The sequence below is a fragment of the Falco peregrinus genome, chromosome 1 (genome assembly GCF_023634155.1).
Source record: "Falco peregrinus isolate bFalPer1 chromosome 1, bFalPer1.pri, whole genome shotgun sequence".
In the NCBI taxonomy this organism is placed as follows: Eukaryota; Metazoa; Chordata; class Aves; order Falconiformes; family Falconidae; genus Falco; species Falco peregrinus.
The window spans coordinates 26,077,426-26,097,313 of record NC_073721.1 but is presented as its reverse complement, the minus strand read 5'-3'; the positions used below and the strand labels follow the sequence as shown (position 1 = coordinate 26,097,313).

General features: G+C 36.5%; 1 protein-coding gene across 1 annotated transcript in view; it reads right to left on the bottom strand.

The window, feature by feature from the left end:
- Nucleotides 1–1,730: 1,730 nt before the first annotated feature.
- Nucleotides 1,731–19,888, bottom strand: part of TNKS2 (tankyrase 2) — a 32,695-nt gene continuing 14,537 nt past the window's right edge. Inside the window, exons 12-27 of the mRNA XM_055800198.1 lie at nucleotides 18,768–18,939; nucleotides 17,981–18,060; nucleotides 17,411–17,556; nucleotides 16,836–17,001; nucleotides 16,312–16,531; nucleotides 15,801–15,910; nucleotides 14,885–15,073; nucleotides 13,896–14,148; nucleotides 13,199–13,281; nucleotides 12,479–12,599; nucleotides 9,905–10,002; nucleotides 9,176–9,250; nucleotides 8,024–8,129; nucleotides 5,981–6,167; nucleotides 4,260–4,416; nucleotides 1,731–3,976 (exon numbers count right to left, since the gene is read on the bottom strand). Coding sequence (XP_055656173.1) covers nucleotides 3,914–3,976; nucleotides 4,260–4,416; nucleotides 5,981–6,167; nucleotides 8,024–8,129; nucleotides 9,176–9,250; nucleotides 9,905–10,002; nucleotides 12,479–12,599; nucleotides 13,199–13,281; nucleotides 13,896–14,148; nucleotides 14,885–15,073; nucleotides 15,801–15,910; nucleotides 16,312–16,531; nucleotides 16,836–17,001; nucleotides 17,411–17,556; nucleotides 17,981–18,060; nucleotides 18,768–18,939 — 2,226 coding nt within the window. The 3' untranslated portion in view covers nucleotides 1,731–3,913. The remainder of the gene's footprint in view (nucleotides 3,977–4,259; nucleotides 4,417–5,980; nucleotides 6,168–8,023; nucleotides 8,130–9,175; nucleotides 9,251–9,904; nucleotides 10,003–12,478; nucleotides 12,600–13,198; nucleotides 13,282–13,895; nucleotides 14,149–14,884; nucleotides 15,074–15,800; nucleotides 15,911–16,311; nucleotides 16,532–16,835; nucleotides 17,002–17,410; nucleotides 17,557–17,980; nucleotides 18,061–18,767; nucleotides 18,940–19,888) is intronic.

Here is a 19,888-nt window from a genome sequence, read left to right as displayed (position 1 = left end):
CTAATAATTATATTAGGTATTTGTACCGTAACTTCTCAGTGCTTGTGGAACCTGCCTGCCTTTCTTTACAGGTTGTTATTAGCTCTCTTACCATCTCTCCCCTCCCATGTGTCTTCTCTCAGTTACCAACCTTGCCCATTTTTAGGGCAGAACATGTTAACTTCAAACCAGTCATCTACATGCTTTTTTCTTTTTTTTTTTTTTTTTAAACTTGCATTCTGTTCTGGCTGCCTGCAGCTTTTTCTGATCTAGTGAGCCACAGGCAAAGGGAAGAAACCCTTCTGATACTCTCAGCCATACCACTGCTTATGCTTGCTGGAAAGGGGCAAAAAGAGGCACACGCCTCCCTCTACCTGCTCAGCTGTAGCGCTTCCCTTGCTGACACTACCTCTACCTCCTCCTGCAACTTCAGCGGGCGCAGGAAAAGCACAGCTCCAAGAACCACAGAGGGGCAGACCTCAGACTGATTTGCCAGTTCACTGAAGGTGAGAAAGCAGTCTTTGCTGTGTTGTTGCATTCGACGAGTACAAATCAAGCCTTTATATTTTTTTTACTGGAAGGCAGAACGCAAGCCACCCATGGGATTCTGTTGTTGTTTCTGCCAAAAGAGAAAAACCTGTTTCATTACATTAAGTTCAGGCGGTAGGCAGGAGAAGGGGAAATGGCTCCTAGGCTGCAGCACCCTAACTGACAATGGTGCTCTGCTGGAAAAGTCACTTTAACTTTTCCTCAGCTTCTTGGTAAATGAAGTGAGAGTGAGCAAGTGTGTGTGTAGTCATGTACACACACAGCGGGGTGTTTAACAAGCAAGTTCATGGTAGAAAAGGCAACAACTCCTTTTATACACAAGTTACTTCCATTAAAAATTAGTGCCCAGATACCTCTTGAACATACACTGTACAGATAATCTTAAGTTTTTAAGTTATATATGACAGAAGAGTCTGGTTAAATTACTAATTTCTAAGAACTAAGGTCTAAGTTCTGACTAAAGTTTTTAAGAAGAAACCCTAACATTTTCAATTTGCTTAGTTGCAGCACGCACTTTTATACTAATTGCTTAGTTTAAAAAAAAATAATGCAAATTGAAAGTTAATTTTGATTTTTTACAACCCCAGATAGGTGGAATTTTCAGAAGCAACTTTATGGGAAATTGTAGTCCCAAGATACTTTAATGATTTTCATTATCCTTGATCTTACTAAACATTTGCTTTCCTGCCCTCTAGTGCTCATTTCTATTTAAATCTTGTATACTATACAAGTCTGGTTTTGGAAACCTCCTACCATACACGTGGGTCCTACCGAAATAAAATTATTTCCTTACTGCAATACTACAACTGATCTAAGCAGCACTTCTGTTGTTTCTCATGTATGTATCAAACCTATGCAGTTACCTGAAAGGTAAGACTTTTCAGGTTACTCTTCATTTTACAAAACCAACGTAAGGCAGTTTTCTTTTTCAGTTTTGGACCATATAGTGGAGTTTTAAATACATAAATCAAAGCTTACTTCTGGATTTATTATTAAAATATTTTCAGTGATAGCTAGAGCTGTTTGTTAGCCCTGTACCAAACTACAAGTTTCCACAGTATTTACAGTTTTTAATCCACATTAAAAGCTTTTCTATTTAAAGCAATTAATGTTTCCTCTAATGATGTAGTTTGTTATATTATTGTGCATGCGTGCATTTAAAACAATGGGTTGATGTACTACATCTGCAATTACTCCCATGCTACTAGAAAACCAGTGAATTAAATTTATTTAGTGTTAAATGGATATGGAATGTCATACAGTACATGTAAAGACACTTCAAGATGAGTAAAGCAGAACTAATTGCACAAAAGATTAAAGGTTCATCTCAATAGTCAGTATTATCAAATCATTACAGCTTCCATCTTCAGAGTGCAAGGTATGTCATGCAAAAAAACAGCTCAAAAATCCCCAAACAGACAAAACCAGCGTTGTGGTACCACTTAAAATGCTATCATACCACAATATTTTACAAGACATTAAGTGATCATTCATAGAGAATGAAGCATTTTAGCAATAACAAAAAAGTTTTAAACATACTTAACAGATTTTGCATGAACACCAATTCCAGCATTACTATACCTAAGGAACAGGCAACATGCTGGGAGAAATAGCTAAAAATCAAAGCCTTGTTTATTCGTAGCCAGTATTACTTTCTGCAAGAGTTATGCAATCCTACTCTTCAGATTCCCCACATAACTGGGTAAGGTTCAATACATTTTTACATAGAGCATAATCACATAACCACCACATCAGCAAGACAATTTCATTATCTTGACCAGTTACTACATTTAAAACCATGGTATGATAACATGCCCTGCAAATAAATTGTCTTCTGGGACAGTTTCCTGTATGTAGAAATAGAAAACAACTAAAATATACTCCTAACCACTTTAACCCCAAATGAACTATAATTTGTATTTACATATTTTTAAAATATGTAGGTAAAAACCGCAGATGGAAGAGAAACAAAATACACAAGAGAGGTATGATAGGGCTGACTGAACTGACCGGTGCATTCAGGAACCCTGAATGAGACTCGAATGGAGGGTTGTACCTTTTGTACTCTTCCCCCATCCAAGCAGACTTACCAGGGCTACCAAAGGCAGCTGCTGTTACGGAAGAGCTGCTCATCCCACTTCAACACTCCTTGCCCAGCTGGCTGAGCACAGGGAGCAGAACCTTGCACCCCAACCAGTTCCACTCAGCCAAAAGCACTGCAGATAAGCACACTTCTAGGCACCTGCTTCAACTACTGCTTGAACGTTAACATGGAAGAAACACAGGAGATGATAGGATGATTTTTAACATTTCCACCTTGCAATACTCATATCCTGAGGGCACCAACAGGTAGATTAATTTACCAAAATAAGCATATAAAAAAGGCCAGTTGTTTGCCCCCATATTAGGAATAAACTATTTAACTTCCTGGCTTAAATGTAAGCAAGAGGAACTCAAGAAAGACCTCCTTGAGGTTAATTTTCCAACTACATTCAAAGAAAATAATTTACTAAAACTGTAACTTACAAGGTCTACTAGCCTTGAAGTGAGGATACAGGTTAACTATACCTATAGTTAAATAAAAATTTCAGAAGACATTTTACAGAAATAAAATATGGAACTCTAGAAAGTAGGTGGAAAAACACTTTAGTATTCAGCTGGAATGTTCTATTTTCATAGCCCATCATTCTCAGGAATGTATATTTCATAAATAAAAACACAGAACAAAAATTTGCGTATTCAGTCTGAAGTTGGCTATCTCTAAACCTCTTCAGATAAAATTTGCTTTCTCCCTCACAAAAGAGTGATAAACCCTGAAAGAAATTGGCTTTTCAAATCTGTCGTGCATGAGAAAACACAAATGAACAAACCAACATCTGGAAAAAACATTTTGTACAAGGTTGCAGTTCTAAAACACTTATATTACAAAGCAATGTAAATAAATACCAGGCTAGTACAAAAGCTCTTATTTACAGTTTTACAAATGAAAATGTTTTCAGTGTAAATGCAGTGTTTTAAAGAACACAATATTAGTAAAACGAGTTCCTGTATAGAGATTACAATTTCTGCTAAATTTCAACGCAGTATTGTATAAAACCATAGTTTCAAGTTAATTTTTGTTTATAATTTAGTACAGCCAAACCCCAGTTTATGCCTGGAATGGTATCTGTTAAAGTGCTGAAAAAGAGAACATTTCTGAAATTTTAGAAAAACATACTGTACATTATTAAAGCTTTAATCAAGTCAAATATGGTGTATTTTGTTCACATTTGCTACCACATCACCTGTAGATGAAATTTTTTTATCAACTCATTGTAATTAACAGGATGGCAGCCACTGGTATCTTCCTATCCAAAGTCTGATGGTTTCCCACAAGTAATTTGTCTTAAGCTTCAGTGGTAGCTTCAGGTTTCATGATCTGGTAAGTAATCAAGTATTCTGGATAAGCCTGAAAGAGCAACACACACTTTCTTTATTATGATTTCATTTTCTGGATAGATTCAGAGTGTTTGCTAGAGAGAGGAAAAAAAGCATTTATGCCAAAGAAGAAAAGGCAAAAAAAAGGTAAATGCCTGGAGCATTCAGGAAACATGGATCCTTTCACCTGCAACCACAGCTGGAGTTTGTTTTAAGACAAAAGCAAGTCCTAGCACCTTGAATGTAAAAAAAAACCCCAACACATTACATGCCTTCAAAACAAGTCTGAAAAACTAAACCAAAAAGCTATTTACCTGCTCCCCTCTGTAAATGACATATTCTGCCAATGCCAATCCATTTACACTGGGTCGCCCAGTAACTGAATGATGTCCGGGGGGAGAATGAGCCATTTTCATAGCACTGAACTGCAGGAAAGACTTGCCCAGCGTTACACGACAAAACAGCAATTGCCTGTGTTAAAAGGGAAAAAGGACCATGATTACACAATGCTTGTGAAGTTCCAGAAAGATTATCTTCATAATTTTAAACTTTTACTTGAGGAGAACAGAGAACTTTAAAGCCACTTCAGTCTCTCTTTTGTAGTTCACAAAATTCTAAAGTTCTGTTTTGACCAACAAAAGTTATGCTCCCTTCGGACAAGCTCTTTAGCCTGAGGAAGGGGTTGGAAGTAACATCAAAAAATATTTATTTTAATTACTAAAAACAGCATGCCTAACATACTTAAAGATTGTCACTACCTTTTCATGGTCTATTTATTTATTTATTTTTCTGAGGGTGTCGCCCCCATCACTCATACTAACAATGTAATTCACTGGTGTTCTAACACTAGATTCATATCCAACAGCCAAATCAGCATCAAGGCCAAGTGCAAACTCTAGGTCAACACAAAATACCTCATACTAGCATTTGTCAGTATGTTATGTTGTTTTCATTATAAAAAGACAGAACAAGGATACTTAATTCTTTACATATGTACTACTGCAATAGCAATGGAATCTCAGCATTTTTGTAGACTGATGTTATGTACCATTTTGCTCAGCCAAAACTTTTTCTTTCCTAATTCTTCATACAAGACAAATTTTTCAAAACCTCAGAAAGCATGAAAAGACTGACATCCTCTATAACTCTGGATGATTATTCTCTTTAAGAGTGTCAGAAAAGAGTAAACAATATGAAAAAGGGCAGAGGGTCAAGGAAGGATACTAGAAGAATGACCTTATCTATGTCATAGCAATGCAAAAAAAAAAAAGCACAGAAACACACAAATCATTGTCATATTTGAAATGATGGCCACTACCACAATTAACTCTGTGAAGCAAGAATAACTCTATTCTGAACTGATGGTGTCAGTAAGATAAAAAAGGTGTTCTGCAGGAAAGTGGATTTAAGAACTCAATTAGTGGTGGAGTCTCCACAAATCCACATCTATATTTCAGAGTGTGAAGCAGAAGGGACATGGGGGCTGACTGTTATAAAGTACGTTCTCCTCAAAGAAGTACAGCATCTGAATATCACTGAATTTCTCCTTTCTCTGTAATAGGCAATGGACTAAACCCTCACATTTCACAGAAGCATCTAGTGCCGGGGTCCTCAAACTTTTTAACCAGGCGCTTCGATGAAGTGGCAGGCAGCCATCTGCGGCTGCTTGGTTTCCCCCCGCTGGGGGTGGGGGGGTTCTGTAAATACCGGGGGCCGGATTGAGGACCCCGGGGGGCCGTATCCGGCCCACAGGCCTAGTTTGAGGACCCCTGATCTAGTGGAACCTCTTCACTCTCTGGCTACCCAAGTGACTTCTACAGTAAGTTAAGGGCAAAGGTTTGGTTGAGCACACTGAAGATGGTTAAAGGTTAAGACTTAAATATCAAAGTTTTCTGAAAGTCTCTTAAGCCCAGCATATAGAGTGCTGAGAAGGTTTGGTTACCAAGCAAATATTTCTTTAGAGAGAGGTTCTGCTTACTTGATGGTCTGTAACACAATGTACAAATGTAAAATCAGATTCTTTTGCAGAACTTACCTGTGGCAAACATAACAAGATCTATCTTTGTGAACTGGACATCCAGTGCCACCTCCAATTCCATACACATATTGATTGCTTTTGGAAGAATTTTCAGCAAAATAAATCCCAGCTCCAAACATGCCGCCTATATAGGCATGTCGCTCATCAAAGCCTTTGTGAATGATTGCATTCACAAATGGGGAGCCTAAGAGAAAGGAAGTAAAACAGAAAATACAGTATACAGAAATTTTTGTGTGTGTCACAATTCAATCATCCATTCCCAAATTTTTTTTATACATTTTTCTACACATACAAGGAAATCAATCTCCAGAAATTCTAACCTCAGAATTACACAGCTGATTTGTTAGAGGTATTAAGAAAGAACAGTAGCTGGAAAGTGTACAATTTTAGCAAAGATTTATAAAGGACAGTATCTGAGACAAGTCTTGCTGCAAGAGAAGGCTCTGTGAATCTGCACTCCCTTTGGCAGGGCTTCATTCTAACCAAGATTCACTGAATGCATCACTACGCAAATTCTGTCTTACTCCTAGCACTGAGTAGATTGCATTAAAAAAAGCAATAAATGTAAACCTTTATTTATTTGCACTGGTCATAAAATTTGGCCTTAAAGAATAATCTGTTCACAGGAGTTGCATTCTGCATCTCAAGACACTTGATACCCATTAAATTTCAAAAAAAGCATGGGGTTTTTTAGGAAGGATTTTTATAATAGAACAAGTCCTATGAGGAATGGCTGAGGGAACCGGGGTTGTTTAATTTGGAGAAAAGGAGGCTGGAGGGAGACCTTATCACTCTCTAGAACTACCTGAAAGGCGGCTATAACGAGATGGGTGTTGGTTTCTTTTCCCCAGGTAAAAAGTGATAGGACAAGAGGAAACAGCTTCAAGTTGCACCAGGGGAGGTGTAGATTGGATATGAGGAAAAATTTCTTCACTGAAGGGGTTGTCCAGCATTGTGACAGGCTGCCCAGGGAAGTGGCTGAGACCCCATCCTTTGAGGTATTTAAGAGACATGGTGCTTAGGGACATGGTTTAGTGGTGGACTTGGCAGTGTTAGGTTTACAAGTTGGACTTAATGATCTTAAAGGTCTTTTTCAACCTAAATGATTCTATGAAGCAGAAGATTCCAGATGAGGACAAAAAGATTGCTCTTCACCTTCTGCAAGTGGCGTATGTGGTTAAAGACATATGTTAATTCTTAAAAAAAGCTAGAAAAACTAAAGGTTTAAAAAAATAAATAGAAACGCATAAAGCATTAATTGTTTTGTTGCAGGAATAATTCTGTTATTATCTAACTAATTTAAGATTTTCCTTTAAAGACAGGTTATTCCATTAAGAGCCTGTTTCCTCTTACAGAGGTACAGACCACAGTCAAAACCCCAGGATTTAGGTATCTACAAGTTTGGGCAAGCAGTTAATTACAGTGTTAGGGCTGCTTCCAACAGTAGTGTACTACATTGGGAACTATGTAGCATTCATTGTAAGGATGTACTGTGAATTTGCTTCATTTGCTCATCAGGAAAAAACAAGTACCTGTGCACAGGAGAGCTTTCAATTGGCTATAATTTGCTAGTTATAAGCTATCTTTTCTGGAATGATTAACAAGAACTAACTTACCAAATTATAAAAACAAGAAAACAAAAAAATCCCACCCCAAAACAACCCATAGTAGAATAAAGTTTGACCCTTAATTATTTTGGTCATACAGCTGATAAAACAGAATTAGTAACTTAACAGAACTAGTAACTTAACCAAGGAGGAGGCCCACTCCTTAATCTCCATTCATAATTGCTAAAATGTCTTCACTTAGACCTCCAAAGTCTTCTTTGGGCAGAGACAAGGACATGCAAATTTCAGAAGAAAGATGCAGTGCAATATATATGCCATCGTGACATATACAAACACCTGCTCGTATAAAACTTACACAAAACCTAGAACCTATTTCTGCTGAGAAAATTTACTTTGAGCCAGTAGAAGCCCTCCAGTAAAGGTGAAGTTATGATGGTGAAATGAATTCATAAGGTGTATTTCAGTATCTCACCATGAAACAGCATCCTTTCATTAGCATGGTTATGATTCTCTTCAGAGACCTCTTTCCTCCTGTGAGTGTACCTTTCCCATAGTTTCTTGTTGCACACTTTCTGAATCTGAAACAGTCAATACGTAAGTTCCACCCTGAAACTGAAACCTTCCATTTGCTTTACTTGACAGATGTTTAACCTTAGCAGTTACACCGCAGTACATTTAAACTGCTACTTAAACATGAATATTTTCCTTAGAACTCAATGGAACACAAATTCTCTAATTTATCCTGCAGAAGCTGACTCTTGTAGCATAACTTAAGTAAATCATGATTACATGCTTAATTAAGAATCAATTAATTTTAAACATCTGTTGAGCAATACTCCTTAATTTAAATTTAGCAGGTTTAGTCACAATCCTACTTGAGTATCACTCCAAACATAGCTTGATGCCAAACCACTAGTAAAAAGATCATCTAGTAAATTAAGAAGTGTCTTCCATGAAGACTTTTAGAACACTTCTACAAGAAAGTAAATTACGTACTCTCTTCAGAGGTATGCTGGACATTGACAAAACCTTATGTGTGTAGATATATCAGTTCTACTGGGGAAACCAAAACGTCAATTCACAATAAAACTTCATAGTACTTACTTGCAAATCAAAATCTTTATCATTTTAATGAAAATGACCCATTTCTTCTGGGTGAAAAAAAAAAATGAATACAAACCAAAATTCCACTAAATTATTTAAAGCAAGGTTGTCTACTGCCTGGTGTTTTAAGCTTCTTTAGCATTATATCAAGCCAAAATAGGTACCCTTACTTCCATGCTTCAAGAGCTTTGCTTTTACTTCTTGATGTTTTTTCCTCTGCCATTCCCTCAACAGAAACCTTCTTTTGTTTCCTATAAAACTTTCTGCAGTTTTCTGTGAGGTCCTTCTATGTCAATTTCTCATGAAATTTCTTAACAACTATGAACCCATAAGCAGTTTTTCCATATAATCTTACTCTTTGAATTTCCCTGGAAGATAATCTTTTTCCTCTATGTCACAGAACAGCACATTTTATCACATCATGGAACTCAACAAACAAACGCAGAACATTTTGTGGACATTTTTAGTTTCAACCAAACTCTAAAGCTGTAACCATCGACCATAAAAATGCAACAGTTACCTTTAAGATGTTGTATCTATTGAACACTCCACCAGCATGCCCTCCGTCTCTGTGCTCTCGGACAGTACTCTGCATCTGAAGATTGAGAATTTTAAGAAGGATCACTTTGTTTCAGAACACATTCAAAACACATATCCTTCATTCAGTCAAATAATCAAAAGAACAACTCTTGTCTTAGAAATATAAAAAAAATAATACAAAAATAAACTAAAAAAATCACACAAGAAGTTTTTAGGCAGTGACAGTATATTAAGTAAAGCCAAATTTTGTGGATGCACATGGACAGGTTTAATGATTTTTTTTTTTTTTAAATATCTTGAGTAGTCTATGGTGAAGTTTTCAAATTGAGCAAGATTGTCACTAACCTATTTAGAATATTGTTTCTTCAGAATTTTGTCCTGTGTGATTATGACACTTCGGAAGAAGTGACTTAAAACTGTGTATAACAGACAAGCAACAGGTAGCATAGAATACACATTTTGTTACATTATGTGAAAGAGCTTTTCTATAGAGCAGAGGTTTTAAAAATACTACAAACAGTAATAACCTAAGTGAAAAGTTACGGACATCACCAGCACAGATTGTAAATGGTGCAATTAAAGTTGAAATCCGAAGTACCCTTAATGCAAGTTTTTATTAGGCTTAGTGACGTTTATTGCACTATTAAATTGCCTAGCAATACTACTTCATCTTCTTCAGTAAAAATTACAAAAATACTGAGAGGCATACCTCTTCTTCTACCGATTGAAATTCCTTATCTTCAGTGGAAAGATCTATGAGAATAGTTCCACTACCAGAAGTATTTAGAGTCAGGTATGGGTTAAGTCCTGTGAATATAAAAACACAACAGCTTCAGAAACTGCTTTAAGACTGCAGATTTAGAATGTTAACCAGCAAGAGATTTTTCTTTTTAAAAGGACCATTTTCTGAAAACCTAGTTTACAAGACGAAGAGGTTAGCAGCTAAAGAAGGCAGAGATTACCAATTACTTTATTTGCCTCCCATCAGACACATTTTTGTAGATGTCAAAGTACGTTCCTTCAAATCATTTCATTAGTTTCAAGAATACTTTTTCAGCATCTCTGTTTATAACTCCTACCCATACATTACCATGCATACATGTAATATACATGTAATATAAATGAAAAGCACAGCAGTGGGGTCTGGATATTGATCAATCATTCTCTCAACAAGAATAAACATTCCAGACATAGTAACCTATTTGTCTGTGCTTAGCTCGGTATTTTAATGTACATCAGGGAAAGTTTAAGTAAGCAACTGCTTATCTATGAGTTCATTTCAAGTCTAGACAGTGAAACAGTGAGCAACCTGTCCAGTACAGGGTCCATGACTACTGATGGCAATGGCATCATGAACAAGAGAACTGACTTGGAAGTGCTAATTCAGTAGGAATGTTTTTTCCAATGGTCGTGCAGAAAGAGCTGACAAAAGAACTAAGATCATCCGGCAACCTCAAAGGCCTAGCCTGACACGGATAGAGAAGTTTCCTTTAAGTATTCATTCCAAATATGCAAAAAAAACCCCTTGGAATTTTATCAGAATCCATTGTCAATTTACACAAAGACTTCAATCACAACTGGCAAGAAATGGTAATGTAATTACTGGACATAAGAATACAAAGACTGTCTATCAGGTGTCTTTCTGTCCATGGCCTTCCCAGACAACTAGCAGGTGACCAGTTAGATGCTGGGTCTGTCTTAATTATTCTCTAGAAAGGAATAATGCGGGGAAAAGGGGAACTACATATTCATGCACAGTGAGGAGCCTCATATTAGCAGTGTGCAACTGTAACAGTGTCCAGGAACAGCAAACTCTGGCAAGAACGAACCACAATAAAGCTCCTTCACAAAAGCCTGACTAACCTTGAAATAAATGGCTATACTGTGTTCGGGAAAAGATGTCAAAATACCAACAAAACCATATTTGAGTGTATGAGCCCAAAAGGACATGATATAGAAAGTTGACCTAACAACCAAATGACAACAATCCTCCCCACCCCAAAACCACACCCTCGAAAAAAAAAAAAAAATCAGCTGTTGAAACATTCAGTTTAAGTATTTATGCTTGTGGTTAATGTAACAAATGAAAGTGCCAGACTCTTGCTATCTTGCCATAAAAGGCCTAGAAAGAATGGGGGTGGGAATGGTGAAGGATTTAGATGTTTGACATCCTGTCTATATACAGACTAACTAAAATATGTACAAATATACATATGTTCAAAAATACCTCAGGCCTACTTGGAAGGCAAAACCAGCATATGACTACTGGTTGTGTAAATTCAAGAGCTCAAACAAGACATGAGGCTGAAATGACACCTTGAAGTAACTTTTATTCAAAATACTTAATGAATCTGTCAAAAAAACATCTGACAATTAAGAGAAAACGATAAAGATTTACTTAAACACTTCATTACTAGAAAAAGGATTATCTTAAGGGTTGGTTAATACTGTTTTAAGAAGCAAAAAATAATCTAAATCTTGGGATAGTGATCATCTCATCACTGTGGAGTGCAGATTTGAGTATGAGAATTTGCAGATGGTGTCTCCAAATGGAAAAAAATCCTACCAATTCTAATGAATTTATTACCTTCCTATGAAAAACATCAAAACAATAATAAGTGATGTTTTAACGAGACAAGGAGGAAAAAAAAGTTTGATTTTTTTTTTTTTTTCTCTTATGCAGTCATAGTTAAATGAAGCATACTGTTCCCAGAATTGTGGTGGTATCAACAGTGCTGCACAACTAGAGAGGCTTTAGCTTAAACTTTAAATACAAGTTGAAGCTGTTAAACAAAGCAATTATGTTAATTTGGCTTCACTGGAAGCACACCAACTGTATTTTTAAAGAAAAGCATAAAAAAAGATTTTCAGCTAGCTTCCCGAGAGAGCAAACATAGTATTCTTCTGCAGAACCCAATGGAAGAGGACATCACAGCCCCTAACCCATCAATAGAGAATGTGCCCTGCTCTCCAGAGTACTCCAAAGTAGATAAATCTTCCCTATCACAAAAAGCTTACTATCATTTTGCACTGTACCTAAGTAAACACGGAACAGTGAGCACAAAGAAAAAATTAGAGAACTGAAAGGCAAGATTCACAGTAATTCACAGCACAAATAAAAGCGCTCATGTTTCAAGTCAGAAGACATTCTTACAATTTGAAGTGCCATTTTCTAGGACAAGTTTAATTATCAGTTCTTTCTAATGAGACACCATTTTGAATAATCCAACATTCACAAAAATGGATTCTATAAAGACAGTGTTACGTAATCTCAAATATATACCTTGTTGTCCAGAAATGAGTCTTTCAACTCCTTTAATGATTTTATGCCTATGGCCATAAGCATTAATTCCAATTTCCTTCAATTCTTTATGTCCCATTTCAACCAATACATCCAGCGTTATCTATAATGAAAGCAACACCTTCTTTTTGTACAACACAGTAAACAAACCAGAACAGCTGTCAATGACAGTGAAAATATATCTCACAGTAGCCGAGATAAAAAGTCTGAAAAGAACATGAACACTGGAGACTTTAGCATTATTATTTGTGTACTTTGCTTCTACCCAGTTGTTTTCTTCAACCTTTTGTCTTCAAATGAATACACTACGAACTACAACTGTGTAACTTGTATTGCTTGCAAGGGTCATGTTTCTGATTGAGAAATACAATTTTCTAGATGTATTCAAGCCAACAGAAACAAAACCAGAAATTACCAATCAACAGTGACTACTTATTTACTCCACCCTTTTATACCACTGAAAGAAAACATACCTACACTCTCAAAGCAATATAGACATTATTGCCCCCAGTTTTTTATATATACTTGTATTTGAGCATGTATTTATATTATATATCAATTTTAAAAATCCAGTTACCTTCCTTTCCTTCATTCCACTCACTTTGAATTTGCTCATTTTAAGTCTCATTACATTACTCTAAACATTCAGTATTTATTCCCTTGCTTTCTAGCAGAGTATGTGGAAATAAATGTAGTGCTTACCTGTTCTCTCTCAAATATGTCAATCAGATGTTCAAGGCCAAGGTTCCGTACAAACTGATTTATGCTAAAATCTACACCTGAAACTGTAAGAAAAACTCAAAATGAACATTCATACCTGTATTATAAAGTAAAGCACACACACCTCACACTGTCCGCGGCAACAAGAAGTGACAGAAATTCCTGGCCTTCTGAAGATGGGGAATTACTAACCAGTGGCAACTATTACTTAATGTACCCTAGTATTGTAAGATTTCCACATCCCCAAAAGCAGTCTTTGTGCTTCCACAAAATAACCAACTAGCTACCAGAAATGCATGTTCAAACAGAAGGTATTTTGACAATTAAAACATCATATAGAAGTAACCTTTTCAAGATCTGATCTAAGAATAGCCTCTTAGAAAAAAGTTTGTAGTAAAATACTGTTTGGTATGGAGCTGAATTTCATTTGACTTCTCTTTTAAAAAAAAAATTACCATCTTGGTTCTGTACACCAAAAAAGCAGTATTTTAAAGAATCTGTAAAGGGAAAGTACTAAGATCTTATACAAGACTTCTGTTTCTTGTTACTGCCAGCATAAGGAACAGGGATACTGCATATGTCATAGTAATTGTGTGCATGTGTGGGAAACTTTACATTTATGTATTCTTTTTACCATATGGTAGAAAATATTAGTCGTTCCTAACTGAGAACGTCTCACCTTCTTTTTTCTCCAGAACAGCAGCTCCCTCTGCACTGTTTGTACCAACAACAGAAGGAAGTTCAGAAAAACTACCAGACAAGTTGTCAAGACTACTTGCAGCAGACAGACTGGATGGACTGGATGGAACAGAAGACAGGGAATCAGCTGTAGAACCTGTAGTCTGGGACACACTTATAACCTGAGGTTTGTAGCAAGTTGGTAATGCAGAGGGAGGCATTGCTGCTGTCAATAATGCGCTGACGTCATCTGCCTAAAGAGCAGAAAACAACTTATTAAAACAGAGGAACACTTTTACATGTTCTTTCCTAGAATGCATCATCATTCTTCCAGACTTCTTAAGTATAATGCAAAATAGAATAAATGCATATTGGGAACATATGCATTTTACAATGCAGTTTACAAATGGCCTTTTGTGCCAACAGCATACATGAAACTAAAAAAAGTTTATAAATAAAAACTGTAATAAAAACAAAACCTAAAACCTCTGGGGACAGTTAAACAGAATCCACTTCCTAGAAAAACAAACAAAAGCTTCTACTGGCAACAAGAATTTAGGAAACAGAACAGTTACTCTGAGTGTAGCTTTGAATTTTATTATGATACTTAGAAAAAAAAAAAAACCACCCCAAAACTTTATGCTGCTATGAAGGCTGCTTACATTTTATTGCCACAGTTTTTGTCTTAGTCAAACTCTAAGTACTGAATTAAAAGCATCAAATTACAAGTCTGAATTCCTTTTGTTGGTGTGCGTTTTTTTCCACTCCATCTTGAAACAGGAAGTCTTGAGCAAGAAAATATTTCAAGAAGGTTTATAAAGGTTCTACTGACTTTCTTTACCAGACACATATAAACACCAGAGAAACCACAGTATTTTAATTTTTGCAGAAGTTGCTGTATTACTTTTTGTTTTTAAAGGATAGTTTTTAGATGAGCTGCCACAAATGGTAGGTAAACACACATTTCCCAAGAAGAACCCCAACACTTACAGTGACCAGGTCCAATGGCGTTTGTCCTTCTTGGTTTTTCAGAGTAGGATCAGCCCCATGTGCCAGTAACAAGGCACAAAGCTGTGTCCTTCCTTTCTGGGCTGCTTCATGCAGAGGTGTGAAAGCCCATTTGTCTGTAGCATTCACACACGCATTATACTTTATAAGTAAAGCTGCTACATCAACGTGCTGGAAAATAAAAACACCCATTAAATTCCAAGGCACCACAATGTATTAAACTGAGAACTATTACTGATACTTGTCTGTAATCCCCATTCTGAATTTTCTTAAAACAATTTACTTCTTAATTATGATAAAAAAGTATTAAAACAAGGTGTTTTCTTCCTCACCTATAACATACCAGTAAAAAGTTAAGATTTCTTGTCTTGTGAAAAAAGGACAGACAACAACAGAATCCCAAATCCAGAGGAATCTGAAGGAAAAAAAGCCTGAATTTGAACTTCCAGTTTGGAAAGTACTCCAACTGTTTTGATTAAAGACTTGATCCAAGCACAAAGATCCAGAAAAGTTCACAAAAAAAGTTAGTGTCTCAACACTAGCCAAATCAGTGAAAATGAGATCTCACTGGTTAAATTTGACTGGCACAGGGCTGCTGACTTTTTATGCATTTGTGTTCAGAAAGCTCAATATGTTAAACTCCAACCATGATTTTATAAATTCAAGAGTCTTCGCGTGTATCATGAGCTAACTATGATATCGTGGGGGTTTTTGTTTTGGTTGGTTTTTTTTGTTTGTTTGTTTTGTTTTTTTACATTTTACAAATAACATTACAACTCAATGGCAAAGGCTTTCTAGAGGGTACTGGCTCACAATGCTGTCAATGAAATGTATCACATTTACTTACTTATTTTTTAAATTAATAAACAAAGCCTCAGAGAGTTTGGAAGAGATTTACCCCATAAGATGCCGCATTATGCAAAGGAATCAGCCCTCCTTTATCCTGTGCATTCACATCTGCTCCGTGCTGTAACAGGTACTCTGCAACCTCCAAATTGTTGTAACCAGCTGGAAGGTTGCAAAAGGACAGAATAAATAGAACACATTAAAAAAAAGTCTGTAGAGAAGTAATTCCCTTAAATTACTTGAAAGTTAAGGTGTCAATCCCAGTGAAGACAGTGCATTACCTATTAGTGAGGACAGCTTCAACCTATTTAAGAGTCTTTGGTTTTAAAACCTCTGTCAATAAACAATAAAAGATCATCTTTGGCTAGAGACAGTAGGAAGTTAAATTCAGAGTTAACAGTTTAGAAGATAAGTATGTATAAAATACTGACTATTACTCTTTTTATTAAAAGAGAAAATATGGAATCCTCTAGTTGGGGCTATACTTTAAACTTGCTTAGACATAGAAAGTTCAGCCACAGTGTCTAGAGATTTTGAGCAAACCCGTTAGTTAAAACACCGACCTGCTAAATGCAATGGTGTTGAATGCCGTCCTTGTGTGTCCCGACAGTTGACATTGTCAGGCGAACACAGCTTTTTCACTCGGGCCAAACAGCCTTTCTTTGCAGCATCTAGTAGAGCTGCATCTCCTCTGAGAAGGTCTTGAATATCAGTATCACCATCTTTAACAAGGTCTAGAGGAGTATTTCCATCTCTGTTTTTCTTTGTAGGGTCAGCTCCATGCTGTGCACATAAAAAACAGGTGGTAGAGTATGTAAGTAGAATAAACACACTGCATCTCATGCATCTTATGCCTTATTGAGCAAATATTCTGACACTTATTAGAATCCTTCAGGGAGTGCCTTCCATTTACTGTGTGAGAAAGGACAATACAGTTGCTAGTAGCATCTCTTTTACTGAAAACATACATTTAACCACAATAATTTAAAACCCACAAAACACAAATCAATTTCTCAAAGAAGTCCAATCACATTTCAAACTGAATAAGAAAGAAAAGAAAGTAACCTCTCTCCAGCATATGTAATACCTGTAACAGGAGTTTGCAAATCTCGTATTTTCCTTTTGCTGCAGCTTCATGCAAGGGAGTGAATTTCCACAAGTCAGCAACATTAACAACTGCACCATGTTTAACCAGCAGTTCTGCAACTTCATAGTGACCGTATGAACAAGCATTATGTAAAGGGACCAGTCCTCTGGAAACAATCAAAAAAAAAAAGAAAAATTCTCTTTTAAAAGTTGGGTCTTTTTTTCAAAGTGATATAAACTTAAAACCCAACCACCTTCAATAATCAAACCGTAACAAAGACTTTATATAGTAGGAATATCTACTGCCAAAGTGGTAAAAATGCCATCAGCAGTGGCACTGAAGAGAATTAAAAACACAGGGCCAGAGAAATTCTTGATGCTCTAGTTTCAAATGCTGCAGAATGCTTTTGTGGATATTCTGAACATTTTCGTTCTAACAGAACGTTCCACAAAAATAAAAAAAAAATAAAATTGAATGTCTGAAGAAAGCTGGGATGCTTATCAGCTAGCAATATTCAAGAGCTGACAGATATCAGCAATTGCAATTGCCAAGAAAATACACATTTGAGTATTTACCCCTTATCTTTTGCATGCACATCAGCTCCATGCTGAAGAAGATACTCGACAACAGATACCCTATTATATCCCGCTGCAAAATGAAGAGGTGTAGACTGACGTCCTTCAATATCTCTGCAGTTCACACTTTGAACTGTACATAGTTTCTGTAAAATCACCACAACAAAACATACATCACTATACACAGTGTTGGCACACTTAATTTAGTCATAGAATGTTGTTATACACATCTGATTTTGAAAAACTGCTTTCATTGAAGTTTTATTTCTTTAGTTATTTTCACATAAAATCTTTACTTTTCCCAGATTGTGTCCCAAGAAAAAAAATAATTAAATACACCCCCCCTCCCAAATCCACACCTCTGACTCATTTACACTTTTTGTGTAAGACAAACTTCTGGAGGTGGTGAACATTACATTTTGTCATCTGTAACATCTGTGCAATACAAAGGTTTTACGACAGGGATCACAATTCCAAAGCAGCCAGTGAAGGGCTGTTTGATTGCTTGTTTTGAGAAATTATAATTTGCGATAGAATTCTCTCTTATTTTTAGGACAAGTTTAAGCTTACTTTTACAGTATCCACATCTCCAGCCTTTGCAGCCTCCAGCAACTGTCTATCTGCATCAGAATTACCTAATGGGATACCTTCTGGAAAATAAATGAGGTTACATGACAGGTAAGTGCGTGCAGTTGAAAGAATTTGTCAAGACAGGAAATCATTTGAGTATTTCAAGGATGTCCCTTAAAAAAAGGGTAACCAATTACAGACAAGTTTTGTCTTTTCTTACTGTCTACAACTGTAGCTATTAGCTCCAACAGTGTTTGCAAAGTTGCCTTCAGCAACACGCTTCCTATCTATTTTGAAGTACTGTGGGACCAACTAAACATTCTTATTTCAGTTTCAGAATACATCAAGAAGCTTACCAATCTGTATGATGTCCAAGCCATACTTTTGAAAATCCACATACCGTGTTGTCTCTGCTCACAAATGCAAAGCAGCTATCTTTGCTTTTAAAACTAATTTTCTACTTAAAAGATTCCCCGCCCCTCCACATCAGGATTTTTCCAGAATTAGTCCAGATGGCTAACAGCATGAACGTTCCGAGCATCTCTGACAACCTGTGTAGCTGAACACTAGAAAGTAAATGATACTGTTAACTACACCTAGAGCAGGCACTCTCCTTGTGCATGTGGTTGAAGAGTAAGAATTGCACAACCCAGTACGGCCTTTTGTAGAAAGTACCTTTTTTTTTTTTTTGGACTTGTGTTCACTATTATTTCTTGACACCACTTGAAATAGCAAGTACAATAAAGCACATCACTTAAGAAGTGGATCTTGAATAAATCCGTTTTACCTTGCAGTAGCTGCTGCACACTTTCTGTCCCCATTTGTAAGGCTGTAAAGCCCTGCAGAGACACAATGGAAGGATCACATCCAGAACTCAACAGCAACCGGCAAGTCTGAAGATGACCACAATGTGCTGCTCTATGAAGAGAGGTCTGGCCAAGATTATCCAGCGCGTTAACCTAAAAATAATAACAACACAGACAAGAAACGCTACCATCAAAACTTAATATTAAAGCTGTTTTCATTGCTGACTGGGAGTATTTCACAAGTATTCTTACTTTCATTAAAACAAGATATTCAGCATGTTTCCCAAGGTCATGCCATTTCAAAAGACCAAATTTTAACAAAAGCAGTTCATAAAGTTGTAACTCCATTTACTGAGGAAGAATTGCCCCCTTTTAGAGGCATGTGAATAATCCAGCATAACAAACAAGTTACAGCAATTTTGCCACGTACAGAAGCAGGCCATTACTTTGCTCATGGCAGCACAAACAGTGCCAACACATAGTACAGCTTCTACCTGCATTGACTTTTTGTGGTTTTTTGGATTGAGGAGTTCCTATGCGTTTCAGTCAAGGTGTATTTAATTTGTAACTCTGCACCCAAAGGTTATTTGTATTCCCTACTGCTCCGCTGGTTCTGATCACTGATTTGAAAACTTTACGGCAGTCAGGCTGTAAACAAATTTCCGCAAGAGAGAGAGATATGAAACTTTGAGTTTTGGAGGATTCAAGCATTACAGAGAGTATATCCTTTCCACTTTTTGTTTGGTGGAAATTCGAACTAAACACTGTGTAACGATTTAACATTTTGCCTTCATTGTAATTTTTACTGCATGGAAGATCACACAAAGTCTACCTGTTATATAGTTCATTCTAGCTTCCTGCTTTTTGTATATAACCCCTACTTTTTTTCCTTAAGCATTTCATTACTACTGCTGGACAATGAAGCGCCAAATAAGACACGCTACAAGCTTTCAGTTAACCGCAAGAGGAGCTACGTCAACATTTCTTATAAAATAGGGCCAAAACAACAATGATGCCTCAATGTATAGGGCTGTACTGATGAATTGATGGCCTATGTCTTAAGTATATAAACCTACAACCTTCCAAAATGAATTAATATAGA